This window comes from Halictus rubicundus, chromosome 2, assembly GCF_050948215.1.
Source record: "Halictus rubicundus isolate RS-2024b chromosome 2, iyHalRubi1_principal, whole genome shotgun sequence".
Classification (NCBI taxonomy): domain Eukaryota; kingdom Metazoa; phylum Arthropoda; class Insecta; order Hymenoptera; family Halictidae; genus Halictus; species Halictus rubicundus.
The window spans coordinates 2,989,767-3,002,150 of record NC_135150.1 but is presented as its reverse complement, the minus strand read 5'-3'; the positions used below and the strand labels follow the sequence as shown (position 1 = coordinate 3,002,150).

At 38.6% G+C, this 12,384-nt stretch overlaps 2 protein-coding genes across 8 annotated transcripts in view; both read right to left on the bottom strand.

Annotated features, from left to right (window-relative positions):
- Positions 1-12,384, bottom strand: part of Sick (sickie) — a 504,036-nt gene continuing 491,652 nt past the window's right edge. For all 7 annotated transcript variants that reach the window (XM_076804259.1, XM_076804253.1, XM_076804267.1 and 4 more), the window contains 6 exons: positions 8,344-8,985; positions 5,913-6,448; positions 4,637-5,167; positions 3,892-4,094; positions 3,434-3,801; positions 1-2,114 (listed from right to left, as the gene is read on the bottom strand). In XM_076804259.1, the coding sequence (XP_076660374.1) occupies positions 1,956-2,114; positions 3,434-3,801; positions 3,892-4,094; positions 4,637-5,167; positions 5,913-6,448; positions 8,344-8,985 (2,439 nt within the window). In that variant the 3' untranslated portion in view covers positions 1-1,955. The remainder of the gene's footprint in view (positions 2,115-3,433; positions 3,802-3,891; positions 4,095-4,636; positions 5,168-5,912; positions 6,449-8,343; positions 8,986-12,384) is intronic.
- On the bottom strand, positions 10,078-11,610 carry LOC143362406 (uncharacterized). Its single transcript, XM_076802537.1, has one exon. It carries the CDS (start codon positions 11,070-11,072, stop codon positions 10,287-10,289), a length of 786 nt encoding a protein of 261 aa, XP_076658652.1. The 5' UTR covers positions 11,073-11,610; the 3' UTR covers positions 10,078-10,286.

The following is a 12,384-nucleotide window of genomic DNA, read 5'->3' as shown; positions in this document are numbered from 1 at the left end:
TAAAGTTTAGTGTGATTTTATTTGATGACACAATAATTATCGTTATTTGAATAAAGGTCGAGTGCAATGTCGTACAGCGTATAAATACGGTACAAACGTAAAAAACCTGTAAATGCGACTGTATAATTGTTACGTTACATGCACATCGATTTCACGACGACATCGTGCCACCGACCGAAATCTGAAATCGGCCATGAAGCCTCCTATTGTTAAACATGTACAATATGTATAGTCTGTGTAGCCTGTATTACTCTCTGTCTTCGCTTTGGTAGTCGACACGATCCAGTGAATTGCACACGAATGATTTATTTCCTTTGCCCTCCGTCTCTCTTTTATTTATACACTTTATACGCCGCTGTCTAAAAGAGACCTCTCACAGGCTACCGTGGGACTTTCAATTGAATTTCCATCTATCGTCATCGTACATTCCAATCGTATTTCGTATTTACAATGTTACATGACCAGAATTACTCACATATCTTACTGGCTAATTATAAACTTTATCCGTCATCGTACATTTAGCGCCGTCATCGTTAGGTTGTGTCTGGTGTGTGTCTGTCTGGCTGTGTGTGTGTGTGTGTGTGTGTGTGTGTGTGTGTGTGTGTGTGTGTGTGTGTGCGTGCGTGTGCGCGTGTGTGTATGTATATATATTTATATTAACATTGTTTTTTTAATTAAATAGAGCTTTCGTAGCAAAGTATGTATAAATAGACTATTTTTGCACGCACACCCATGAGTACTCATTTCGATCTGCGCTGCATTCCTGAAGGCGAGACAGTACACTCCGTTTGAGCGGTTCGTTTATGAGATCCGTCTATCGAATAAGATAAGCTATTACCTGAAAAGTAGTGGACGAGAGGAATGGCAGTTCCTCGAGGATCCTAAAACCTTGGCTCAGTGCGAAGCCGTTTTTTGTTGTTTACGCTCTATGATAATACTGTATATCCCATATCGAAATTTCTCGAGAAGAGTCGCGTTAAGCTACACCTTACGTTGGATCGTATTTTGACCGTAGAAATCTTATTCGTTTAAAATAGACTCGTACTTCCGTAACGGCAGCGTGGATTATTGCATCGCGTGGTGACGTACGCCCCTACGTCCCCTTATGTTCGTAGAACGTCCGCGTTATGTCGCCTACTTGTCCCTTACTTATTTTAATTACATATCACACCGAGGTGCCCGACGCACGTAAAAATCTAGAATAAATATAGGCCAGTTGTAGGCATTGAAAAATTTTTCCTCGACAGATTTCTAATTCCTAATTTCGCTGGTAATGCACACCATTCCCTTATCGTTTAAGAGCGAATGGAAGGACGTGTTTCACAAAAAACGCTGTGCCGCGTATTGCCAAAGACCTCTTGGTCCTCATTAGGGATGTGCGGGTACCCGAAACGTCAAGTTCAGGTCAGGTCGGGATCTCGAAAGTTTGCAATGTCCGGGTATCCGAAGCTGCAGGCGGCTGGAGTTAGTTTGAGAATCCGAAAAATTTGCAATCACAGAAGTATGATTAACGCTTTTTCATGATCTTTCAATCTAATTTTGCACTTTAACTTTTCGGGTACCAGAATGTTGCAAACTTCCGGGATCCCGACTTGATCCGATCCGTCCCGTCCCGAGGCGACCCGACATTTCGAGTATCTGCACCCCCCTAGTCCTCATTAATACGTTTACCGTTTCGCTACTCTCTTTGATATCTTCATCTTATCTTTTTTTGTTCGTCGTAAAAAGTTAGAAGGAGAAAAATCTGTAATTGTAATCTTAAAGTTATTAAAAATTTGCTTTTGATTCTTTTTTGTTTCTCTGACATTTTTAGATGCATCAAATTCGGTTGTACGTCCCAAACGGGTGTAAATTCATAGCTGTTCCGTCTCGATGTTACAAACTGGCCTCACGCGTAATCACCTCTAAAGATTTCATGTTTCGTTCGCATAAATAGTGCTGCTGGCATTGTCAAGTTACAGCGCCGATTCTACACCCCTGGACGACGATGTCGATGAACTTAGGTCTTCCGAGTGCCGAGTGTGGGATGAGTCGAGGGAGGTGACCGAGTCGCTGTCGTTGCTGTGAGGACTCGAGTAATTAGCTGCTTCCTGTAGTCTCATTAGCATGTTCAGCTGCAACAGCGGCGAACGTTAATTAATTATTATATTACATTACTCTCCATATACATGTCTATCATATTTTACTCGTTCAGTTCTCAGCCAAATTCAAAATAATGTACGCACGTTTTTAGATGTATTTATACATTTCGAAATAAGCTAATATACTGTTATTTTTGTATATTATAATAAATATTAATATCCGTTATAACAGTTCATATATTTAGAAAAGGTAGGAAGAAAAAATAACTGAACTTTGTAAAACTAGTCTTGGATATCAAGAATTTGTTACTAAAGGTCCACTCACAGCTAAGTATAATGTAAAGTATACCAGTTACTGTTAATAATTTGTTTTTCCGTGCTCTACAAGTAGGTCAAAAGAAAAATAGAAGGTTCTACAGAACGAATTACATATGTCCTTTGAAATAGTACAGCATTGTGCTGATTGTGAGAAGTATTTTCGTATGACAATGAATAAGGGAGATATTTAGGTGATCCCATTTTGCTGGGAAACCCTGTATGAAAATGGGATTTCAAATTGATGCACGGTAGTACGAAATCGTAGAAAACTCTGATTAAATTCAGAGACAGGACAATCTGCAGGTTTTTTCGGATCATACATTACTATCCTGGTACTATTTTTTTGTTAGGATGAGAAACTATCCTTAAAAACTACCCTTGAAGGGAATGTTTCGCGCTATATAAACACGGTTTTGCCAGTTGATTTCGAATGTAATTTTAAGCAAATAATGTCGCATAAATATTATCTCAAACTAGAGTAATTAGGGATTTTTCACAGTCAGCCAACCCTGCTTCGAGCAAATTTTGATCAATGTTCGTAATCGTAGTATGCCAACTCAATTCTTGGAGCAGAATTTGTTCTCGATTTGTTATGAATTTTCCGATAGAAAACTTGTCGACAAATGGGGAGTTTATGCCGAAACAGATGGGTCGCAATTTGAGAGCAAAGTCTGCAGGTGAAATTCGAGGGTGAATCAACGGCAAAACAAGGACAGACTCTGCCCTCGTGTCGTTGCCGTTAATAAGTTTATTTTCGATCACATCGGCTAATATTGATATAAACTTTATTTAAAAGTAAAGTTACGTATGTAAAGAGAAACTGAAGATAGGACTAGCTTCATACCTTCAAATGACACATAATAAACCGGTAAACATTTACATTCTGAAATCGTACATTTCACATGCAACCACTTAATGTTTTGAAAGAATTTGAAAATTTCAATTTAGTTTGATCGTTTTACGCTTTTGGATTGCTGCGTGACGTTGTCTAGCGGCTACAAAATTAGATAGAGGGTTAAGGAGGGTATACTAACCAGCGGATCGCCTTCAGTGTCGCTGTGCGTGCTGCCGAGGCTTTTAACGCTTGATCCTCCGACTCCGGAAGTGTGTCCAGAAGTGACGACATCGTAGCCAACGTCCTCGGGACGCAATCGAAGAAGAGCATCGCTGCCACCGTGCACCGCGTGCGTAGAAATCCACGGATAACTAGAAGTGATAAATTGAGCTGGATCTTCCCAGGAAGTATCACCATTTCCATTTCCACTGACGCGTCTGCCGTAAAGTGTTAATCCCTCTCTGACCGCTTCGACCAAGTACGGTATCACGGAGTAGTTCCAGAGGTCCGTGAACCATACTTGAGAACCCGTTACTTCCATCGGACAGGACAGAAATAGTCGTGGTCCTGGAAGTCAAACATTCGTTATTAAGCGGTCTCCGTACGAGCAACAGTTATTGAAGGTACAAGGTAATCGTTGAGTTCGATCCGTCTTACCTATAGTCACGTCGGAGCTACTATGAGTTTCTAGGAACTTGTTGAGGTGTAGCCAAACACGGGGCAACCACTCGACAACTGCCGCCATTTCTGCATTCCTGGTCCCAGCACACTCGCGAAGCTCGTGCTCCAGTAGTTTCCGCCTGAGATAACGGCCTAAGAACCCTTTAACTGGTTCCATGTGGTTAGCGCAAAGCACCCACCTGCGAAGGGAAAGGTTTGGAGAAAATTAATCTACAAGAAGTATCGATACAGAGTGAAGAGAGCTGATCGTGTTACAGAAAACGTTGCCATTAATTCCTTCAGACACTGTTCAAACAAAGATGCAATTTACATTTAGCATGTTCGAGTAGACCGTTTGCGAGAAATGAAAGTTTAGAAGCAATAAAAGTCTCCTCGTATTTCCTTAGCTTTTAATATCTGAGAAAATATTCTTACCCTGATATTTCTATTGACGCATTCAGCAATGATTTTTAAAGTAATTACAAAGTACAGCTGAGTCTTCTTAAAACTAATAACCAATATTTAACGAATGAAACTTTACTCATTCACATCGCTATATTTTTTTTTATTTACTTTTGCGATTACAGGAAGAAAGATAGATTTATAAATATAATAAATTTCGTCACTTAAAGATACAACTAGAAGCATGCAGAGTTCAAGGACGTTACATTTCCCTTGTACGTAGTATGATATCGTGGATGGTCAGCATCAAACGTTTATCGAAAGAAAACGTAAAGTATACCTGAAGTTGTGATGTAACTGAAGATTTGTTGTGCTACAAGTTGCTTGACTCATTGTACCGATAATAGCTGGGCAAGACGAGTGCCTGGTACCAAGGAGGCCGCTGAACAACTCCCCCAGGGATGCGGCGTGTTGCAAATTCTCGAGTATGATCACTCTCGGCAATTCGTCGGCTGCGTTCGAGTCGCATCTTTCGGCGATGTGTGCGAGATACTGCCTGAGTTCTTTGCTGGACTTGTGGTCAACATTGAACGTGGCCACCGCTGCCGCGTCCTTTGTATCGTTATCGATATCTACCAGGGCATGAGCCAATTTTCCAGCCAAATAGCTCTTCCCGGTACCGCTCGGTCCACAAAGAATCACCCTGCGATGCTCAGTTAGCAGTGATATCAATCGTTGCACAATGGATCGTGGTATCAGGGTGTCCACGGCAAGCCACGAGTAACCGGAGAGCACTAGGTAAATAGTTTTTACGTGGCCAATCAGATAGCCGCAGGGAAGCAGCTCCGGATGCTGAGAGTCCGTAGTGCACCTAAGTGAAAACAGAATTGCGAACATGGTAACCATAATTATACAAAACAAAAGTAACTCATCGACAAACAATCTCACGTAACGTGTAACAGTAGAAAGCATTTTTTTCTCAATCGTTTTAACGAGATTACCACGATCATACGTATTTTTCTTTTCCTTTTTAACTTTCAAAAACAAATATCTCGAGATTAAATGATTGTAGCAGTACAGTTATTAAAGTTATTAGACTCGTCTTTCTAAGCTCTATAAAATATAAGGTTTCATTAATAAAAAATACCGATGATTATGAAATCTTGTTAAAAAATGTTCTTGAGAAATGATTCTTTTCACTGTACCTACCCCTCGAGATACTGTATATACAGGGTGTCCCACATAAATGGGAACACCTAAATATCTTTCGTATTTACAGTCCTATCAGAAAACTTCAGAGGACAAAGTGACACTATTGCAGGGGGCAATATAATGGTGAAGAAAAAAAATTTTTTATGTCGTGTTTTTTAATGAAATTTCATTTCCTTTCTCACCTAAAGGTATTTAGGTGTTCTCATTTATGTGGGACACCCTGTATATACAATACCGTTTTTGTTCTAAAAGTCATGTTTAAAATTTATTTATAATTTTTAAACCTTTAAGAAGTACTCAAACATATTATCTACATACAATTTTATGTACAATAGTTTGATGTTTAGAATAATATGATGGTAAAACTTTGCGTAATAAATGTGAAATATGTAGAAAAAACGTACCTAGAAGCTTCTCCAAGATGATAAGCGGCAACGCATTCTACACCTAGACCAAGATTCGTCACAGGATCGACTCTTGTGACGTATTCCTTGAAGCAACGTCTCACAGTAGAATCAAGAGAATCCCAAGTGGTTTTGTTACTGATGCAGACGCTAGCGATAACGCAATGAGGGGGTTCGCCTATGCTCCCATCGGATGTGCTTCCAGTTACCAGATTATAATTGAAATTTTTCTCACTGCCAAGGTAGATAGCTACATTAATTCGTTTCCCGTCTGTGTCTTGCTCTAATGTTGGTTCTCCCGTTGCTGAGGTGGTCGACGGTACCACTGGGTGTTCCGGTACGTTCAAGTTTTCTAGTTGATCTGCCGCCGAAGTAGCATCGCCATTTGACAATGCAGCAACCGTCGAAGCTACTTCCGTCATGCTGAAACGTCTGTCTGGGTCGCTAGGCAGAGACGACTGCGACGATGTTAACGACTTTGACGTTACCAATCTCTGAAGGCGCTCATTATTTTGCTTCAAATTGAGCATCTCGTTCTGGAAAAGACATGAATGGCATCATTAACATTAAGGGTCATTATTTAAATTAATTTCTAAAAAGCGAATCGCGCATTTTTATGCAAAATAGACATTGTCTACATCGGTGATCAGCCGCACTTGTAGCATACTGCCTACGGCCTGCCAGAATCTGACGGCCCGCTGGCATTCGGGAAAAAAATCATAACCTATAAATTAATCAATTTTCGACATAAGTATCTTAATACTGTTCTAAGAAGAATACAAAAATGCATTGATTTGCGTAAAAAAAATTGTATGATTTCATAACAAAAATTGTAGTTACCTGCTATTTTTTATTGAATAGAAGCTTTCATGCAAACTTTCATTAACATAATTTATTGTTAGCTGAATACCGAGTAACTTTTGTTGGAAATATTGTTACAATGTACACTCCTAAAAAAAATTATAGGATCACCACTACGAACCCGAGAAATTGGGTCAATTTCAAATGATCATAACTCCGACAAAGATGTGGTATCGATAAAAAAATCATTTGAAATCTTGAAGTCTCTACTTTTAGATGCTTTTTCAAATTTTCAACTACGTTGCTTTTTAACACAGTTATAGCGTTATAAAGAAGATTTTGACAGTTACAAGAAATTTTGTTCAACTTCCAGACATCACATGGGGAGAGATAAATTTTTTTGATCAATCGCGTTACCATCAGTTCAAAGCGCCTGCTTTCCTGTGAAAAAAACCTGGTTGTCGAACATAGTGCCACTTTTTTTGTTCGAGTTATGCAACATTGAAGCAAAAATGGTCTTTTTAATTTAAACTGACTCTAGAAAGCAAAAAAATCATCGTAAAATCTTGTTCAAAAAAGCAATAGAAAGAGCATTTCTTTCTCTTGAGGGCACTTTTTTGTTTTTTTCAATTTAATTACCATTTCGATTTACCAGGTCTTTCTGAAAATATGCTTAAAATTTGCTTAATTTCCATTTTTCAAGCTTTCAAATGATTTTTTAACGATATCGATACAACAATTTTTTCCAGAGTTATGATCACTTGAAATTGACCCAATTTCTCGGGTTCGTAGAGGTGATCCTTTAATTTTTTTGTGGAGTGTATCATCTAATAATAAAAAATAATACATCATAATAAAAAAAAAAAACGTTTTATTGTAAATCTATGTAAGAAATAACAAACACATCCCACAAACTAAAATGATTTTATTAGTACGTTTAAGTATTTAATATTGCATTCGTTGCGGCCCGCAACGGCCGCAATATTAAGAATTTGAATGAGTTGAGAATAATACAACAGTATTTTCAAATTCTTTAAATGTTTTTACGATTCTGTATTTGATTCACTCATTTTTGTCATATATGCATAAAATCCACAGTCTATTAACAATATAATTTGTAATGTCTAGCTGTATTCTTTACAAGTAATTTTCATTGTTTTCGATCGATATTTTGACTAGAATACGACCCTAATTTCATAATATATAAAACATTATATATATAAGTAAATGAAAATTTAATTAACTTACTAAAATTTTGTTTAATGCCGACGAATACTATTGTTCTTATAGTTCTTATAAATTTTGTAAATATTAGAAGTAAATATTAGAAATATTTAGAAAAATGTTATATTTTTTTATATCTATTAAATTTTTCATCTTTTACTTGTATTATATTCGAGCAGAATGTATAAGTAGTGTAAAAAAAAGGAAACTTGACATTAGAGAATTTACTACTTGCCCTTTCTGAAATTATACTGGTCATTGTTACCAGGTTCGCTTTAAAATTCCGTTTGACAGCTTCCACAGCTGATTAATATCAAACAAATGGGACGGTCTAATAAGAATTCTCTTCGAAAGAAACCTACGAAGTTCCATTGTACAAAGCACAAAGGGAGTTCAATTTACTTACCCTCATCTTTATGACAGTGTCCTTCAAAGACTCCAACTGATGCGCCGAGGACAAAGCCTCCAGCCTGATGTCGGTCAACACAAGATCCTTTTCCCTGAGTTGTTTCTTCAGCTCGACCACGTCTTCGTCCTCCTTCTTGTACAAAGCGGAGCTGCTCTTGCTCCCGGTCAACGGATTCTCGACTTCTGGCGACTTTTGTCCATTGCTTCGGGTACCCTGGCTTCTGGTTGAGTCGTGTTTCACGGCGGTTGGCAGCCTGGGACTGTTCGGCGCGCTGAGATCTCCACCGGCGCTTTCCTTGCAGTCCTCAGCATCGGAAACGGACCCGTGTCTATTCTTCCGGGACCTCGAGAAAGCCTTCGAGAAGGAGCTGCGAAGCCAACCCTTCTTCTTGTGATGGCTGCTGGCTGAACAGGCACTGCTCAACGAATTCAATGACGTGACGCTGTCCGCGGACAACTGTCTCGCCATCGAAGCACCTTGATGATTGCTGTTGCCGGTGCACCCGGTCGTTCCGGAATCAGAATCACCGAGAGTATGCCGGCGACCGTTGTTTGCGGTCGGCCCGTTGTTCAGGCCAGCTTCTGCGCTTTGCTTCCGAAGCCTCTCGATGGTCTCCCTCAATTCCTGAAGTTCGGAATCCTGGAAATCACATTTTACAATCGTTTCTTTTCTCCTACCCACGAGGAATTCATCGTGTCATTTTTAGAGGTGTGCAGGTATTTACCCGAGCCTCGGGTCGGGTCGGGATTGCGAAGGTTTATAAAGTTCGGGTACCCGAAACTGTAGTTTGGTCGGGGATTGGCATCTAGAAAGTTTCCAATGTTCGTGTACTCAAACTTCGAAGTGCGAAATTGAGAGAATTCGAGATTGGAAGATCATGAAAGAGCGTCACATGTTCATATGATTACAAATTTTTCGGATCTTCAAATTTGTGACTCGTCCGACTGAAATGTTGAATATCCGAACTTTGTAAACTCCCGGGACCCCGACCCGACCCAAGCCCGAACTTCAGGTACCCGAAGATCCCTAATTTTCAAACAGCAGCTAAGCTTACGCAAGTTAGGAAAATTGGGGATAATTGCGCGGATCATTAACAAATGCGCTGTGTTCGTTCTATAACTCTGTGCAGCGTCGAGATTTATCGACTATAAAAGCGGCCTTGCTAGAACAAAACGGAAGGAACTTTCTCTGTCTCGTAAAACGCTAAACAGATCATTTCGCGAATACAGAAGTTTGAACGCAGACTATACCGGTATCATAATTTCTTTCTTGGTAATATGTGCTCAGCGGTTTCGCTCTCTCTCTTGGCGATGGCACGGTATTCGGCTTTCTTCAAATTACACTTGCAACTTCTTTGAGATATTTCTAACAATTTGTAGACGTTTTACTTTTTTGATGCTCTGCATTTTATATTGCAATCGTGATCAATAAAATCATTCAAAATGGTACTTTTGGCTACATTTTTGTAACGTATGTAGAGTGATTTTAATTACAAAAAATGTTCAGGATTTTAATTCATTCGACTATATTCTGCGCAATTTATATGAAATTTTTTTAAATTATACCAGTAATTAGTTAATACGTAATTGAATGGGTACCTAAAAGAAGGGTGCATGTTACACTTTGTGAATTTGACAAGGAACAGTAAAAAACATTTCGTTGGACATTATAACGATTAAAAAAACAGCTGTTGTAACACATCCTTTTCCTATTTTGAAGAATAAATAATAATGCAATAATCAACGAGTAATTTATTAATCGTAAATACAAAGACTATTTTTAAAGATTTCTAATTATAAAAAATTTTTAAGATACGTCCCTTTTCTAGACACCTATTTAATTAATATTATCGTAAAAATCGGTTGTGCGAAGAAGACAACGTTTACAAGTGCCTGTCTCTTAATAGAGTTTCGCGAAGGAGGAAGAAGTCGCAACCGTCTTCATATATCATCAACGAAGTCAGTGGCGTGAGAATGGCGAACTTCTCGAGTATGACAGCAAGGACAACTATCGGAGTGACTGAATATAGAATCGGTGCTCCACGAGTCAGCGATGTTGAACAATTGCCTCATGGACATCGAGCCCGATTCTTTCTTAAGCTTGTCCGCTTTGTCTTCCTGACAGTTCGGCAGATTTTTCTTCAACTTGCTACCGATCGATGGCCGATTGCTTCCGTTCAATACACATGAGAGGTCTCCTTTGTACGAACATTCGGGCGTGTCCTCCAAGTCGTCTATCTGATTTGCTTTTCTGTAGGATATTTTCTTCAAGCCTTTTTTCAATCTTGCCTGGAAACTGCTAAGCTTTTTCGTTGCTTGCTCTCGTTCACTGGCTTCATTCTCTTTTAAGCCCTGAAGCTTCGTCATTGGCTTGACCACCTCCACATTTCGGGGGTGTCTGAGGACCTTGTTCGAGCGATTAGTATCGTTCGATCTTTTCCCAGCGATCTTGGAACCGGACGAAAGAGCGGAATTTCTGTAGGAGGATGAATTCGACCCGACCGAGGTGTTTTCAGATTCCGGTATCCGCAGAGAAAGTGCTTTTGCGTCTTCTGGAGGGATTGGAATCATTATCGTGCGGTTCACTAATTGAGCATTGTTGTCAGACAGCAGGGACATTAATTGCGAAGCTTGCAGATCGGCTGGCCGATCTAACCTTCGTTTTGGAGACACCTTTGGAGGTGCCAATTGCCTCATTGGCTTGTTAACGTTACGTTTGTTCTGCATATTGAGACGCTGGGCATTTTCAAAGCATCCAGCGTTTGCGAGAGAGGTTATGTATGCAAGGTTATAATAGTAGAAAGCTTTCCATTCTGCGAGTGTCTTTGTTCATGTTTGCATTGTTTGAAACTTTGTCGGTGTTCAGTAACTCGATTTTCTCTGCATTACGTCAAAAGGTTTTTTACCTGTCATTGTGCTTTTTGAGATGTCATACTTTAGTCGTAAACTGCCATTACTTCTCGTTCAGATAACTTCATTCGATTAACTCTGATTTGATATTGTTTCTGTCGAATGATTCACACGTGCATGTGCGCAAGGATAATGAAATACATATACAGGGTGTTCGAAAAACGTCGGAAAACCTTGAAAAAGGTGGTCCTTGAGGTCATCTGAAGTAACTTTTTCCTTAGCGAAAATGTTTGCCTCGGCTTTGTTGAACAGTTATTAACGAAAAACACGGACCAATCAGATTCCGGCTCAGTGACAGATCCCACTGGACGTGGCGTTGCCGTTGGCCGAGCCACAATGCGTTCACTGTAGCCGCGCTCTAATTGGCGCGTGTTTTTCATTAATAACTCCTTAACAAAGCCGAGGCGAACATTTTCGCTAATGAAAAAGTTACTTCAAATGTTCTCGAGAACCCCTTTCACGCTTTTCTGACATTTTCGGGACACCCTGTATTTCTTTGCTGTGAGTGTGCATTACTTTTTTTTTAAATAAATAGGAACAGAAGAGTTTAAGAAAAAATTGGTATAATCAAGAGAAAGTTTTATGGTTTTCTTTACACTATACTTTAAGATAATAAATATTTGAGTGACTTTTTATTTCATCAGAAAAGACTGATCTTTCGTATCCAATGCTCTTTATACTTTGTGAATATTGTTATTGCATAATATTTTCTTAAAAACGTTTGAAGAACATTTAAAAATTTTTTAGAAATATATTAGAATTATTTCTAGAAATCAACAAATTAAGTAATATAAAACTCTTCGAACTTGTGTTCTGTTTCAGAAAATATCCTTATACTTATGGAACATTTATGGAAAAAAAGAAAACTTTTTTCAAAAATGTTCTCATGAAATAGATATTTTAGAATCTGAACAATAAAAGTTCCATGAAAACAAGCTTCGAACTATGATTTATCTACGTAGATATTATAGAATATCAATTTAATTGTAATAATTATTTAATATTCTTGTGATACTATTTAACACGTTAATATACCCGAAAAAGAAGTTTTATTAAAATTGTAATAATTATTTAATATTCTTGTGATACTATTTAACACGTTAATATACCCGAAAAAGAAGTTTTATTA

Coding starts and splice junctions, on each gene's coding strand:
- LOC143362406 (XM_076802537.1), bottom strand. CDS start 11,072: ATGCAGAACAAACGTAACGTTAACAAGCCAATGAGGCAATTGGCACCT.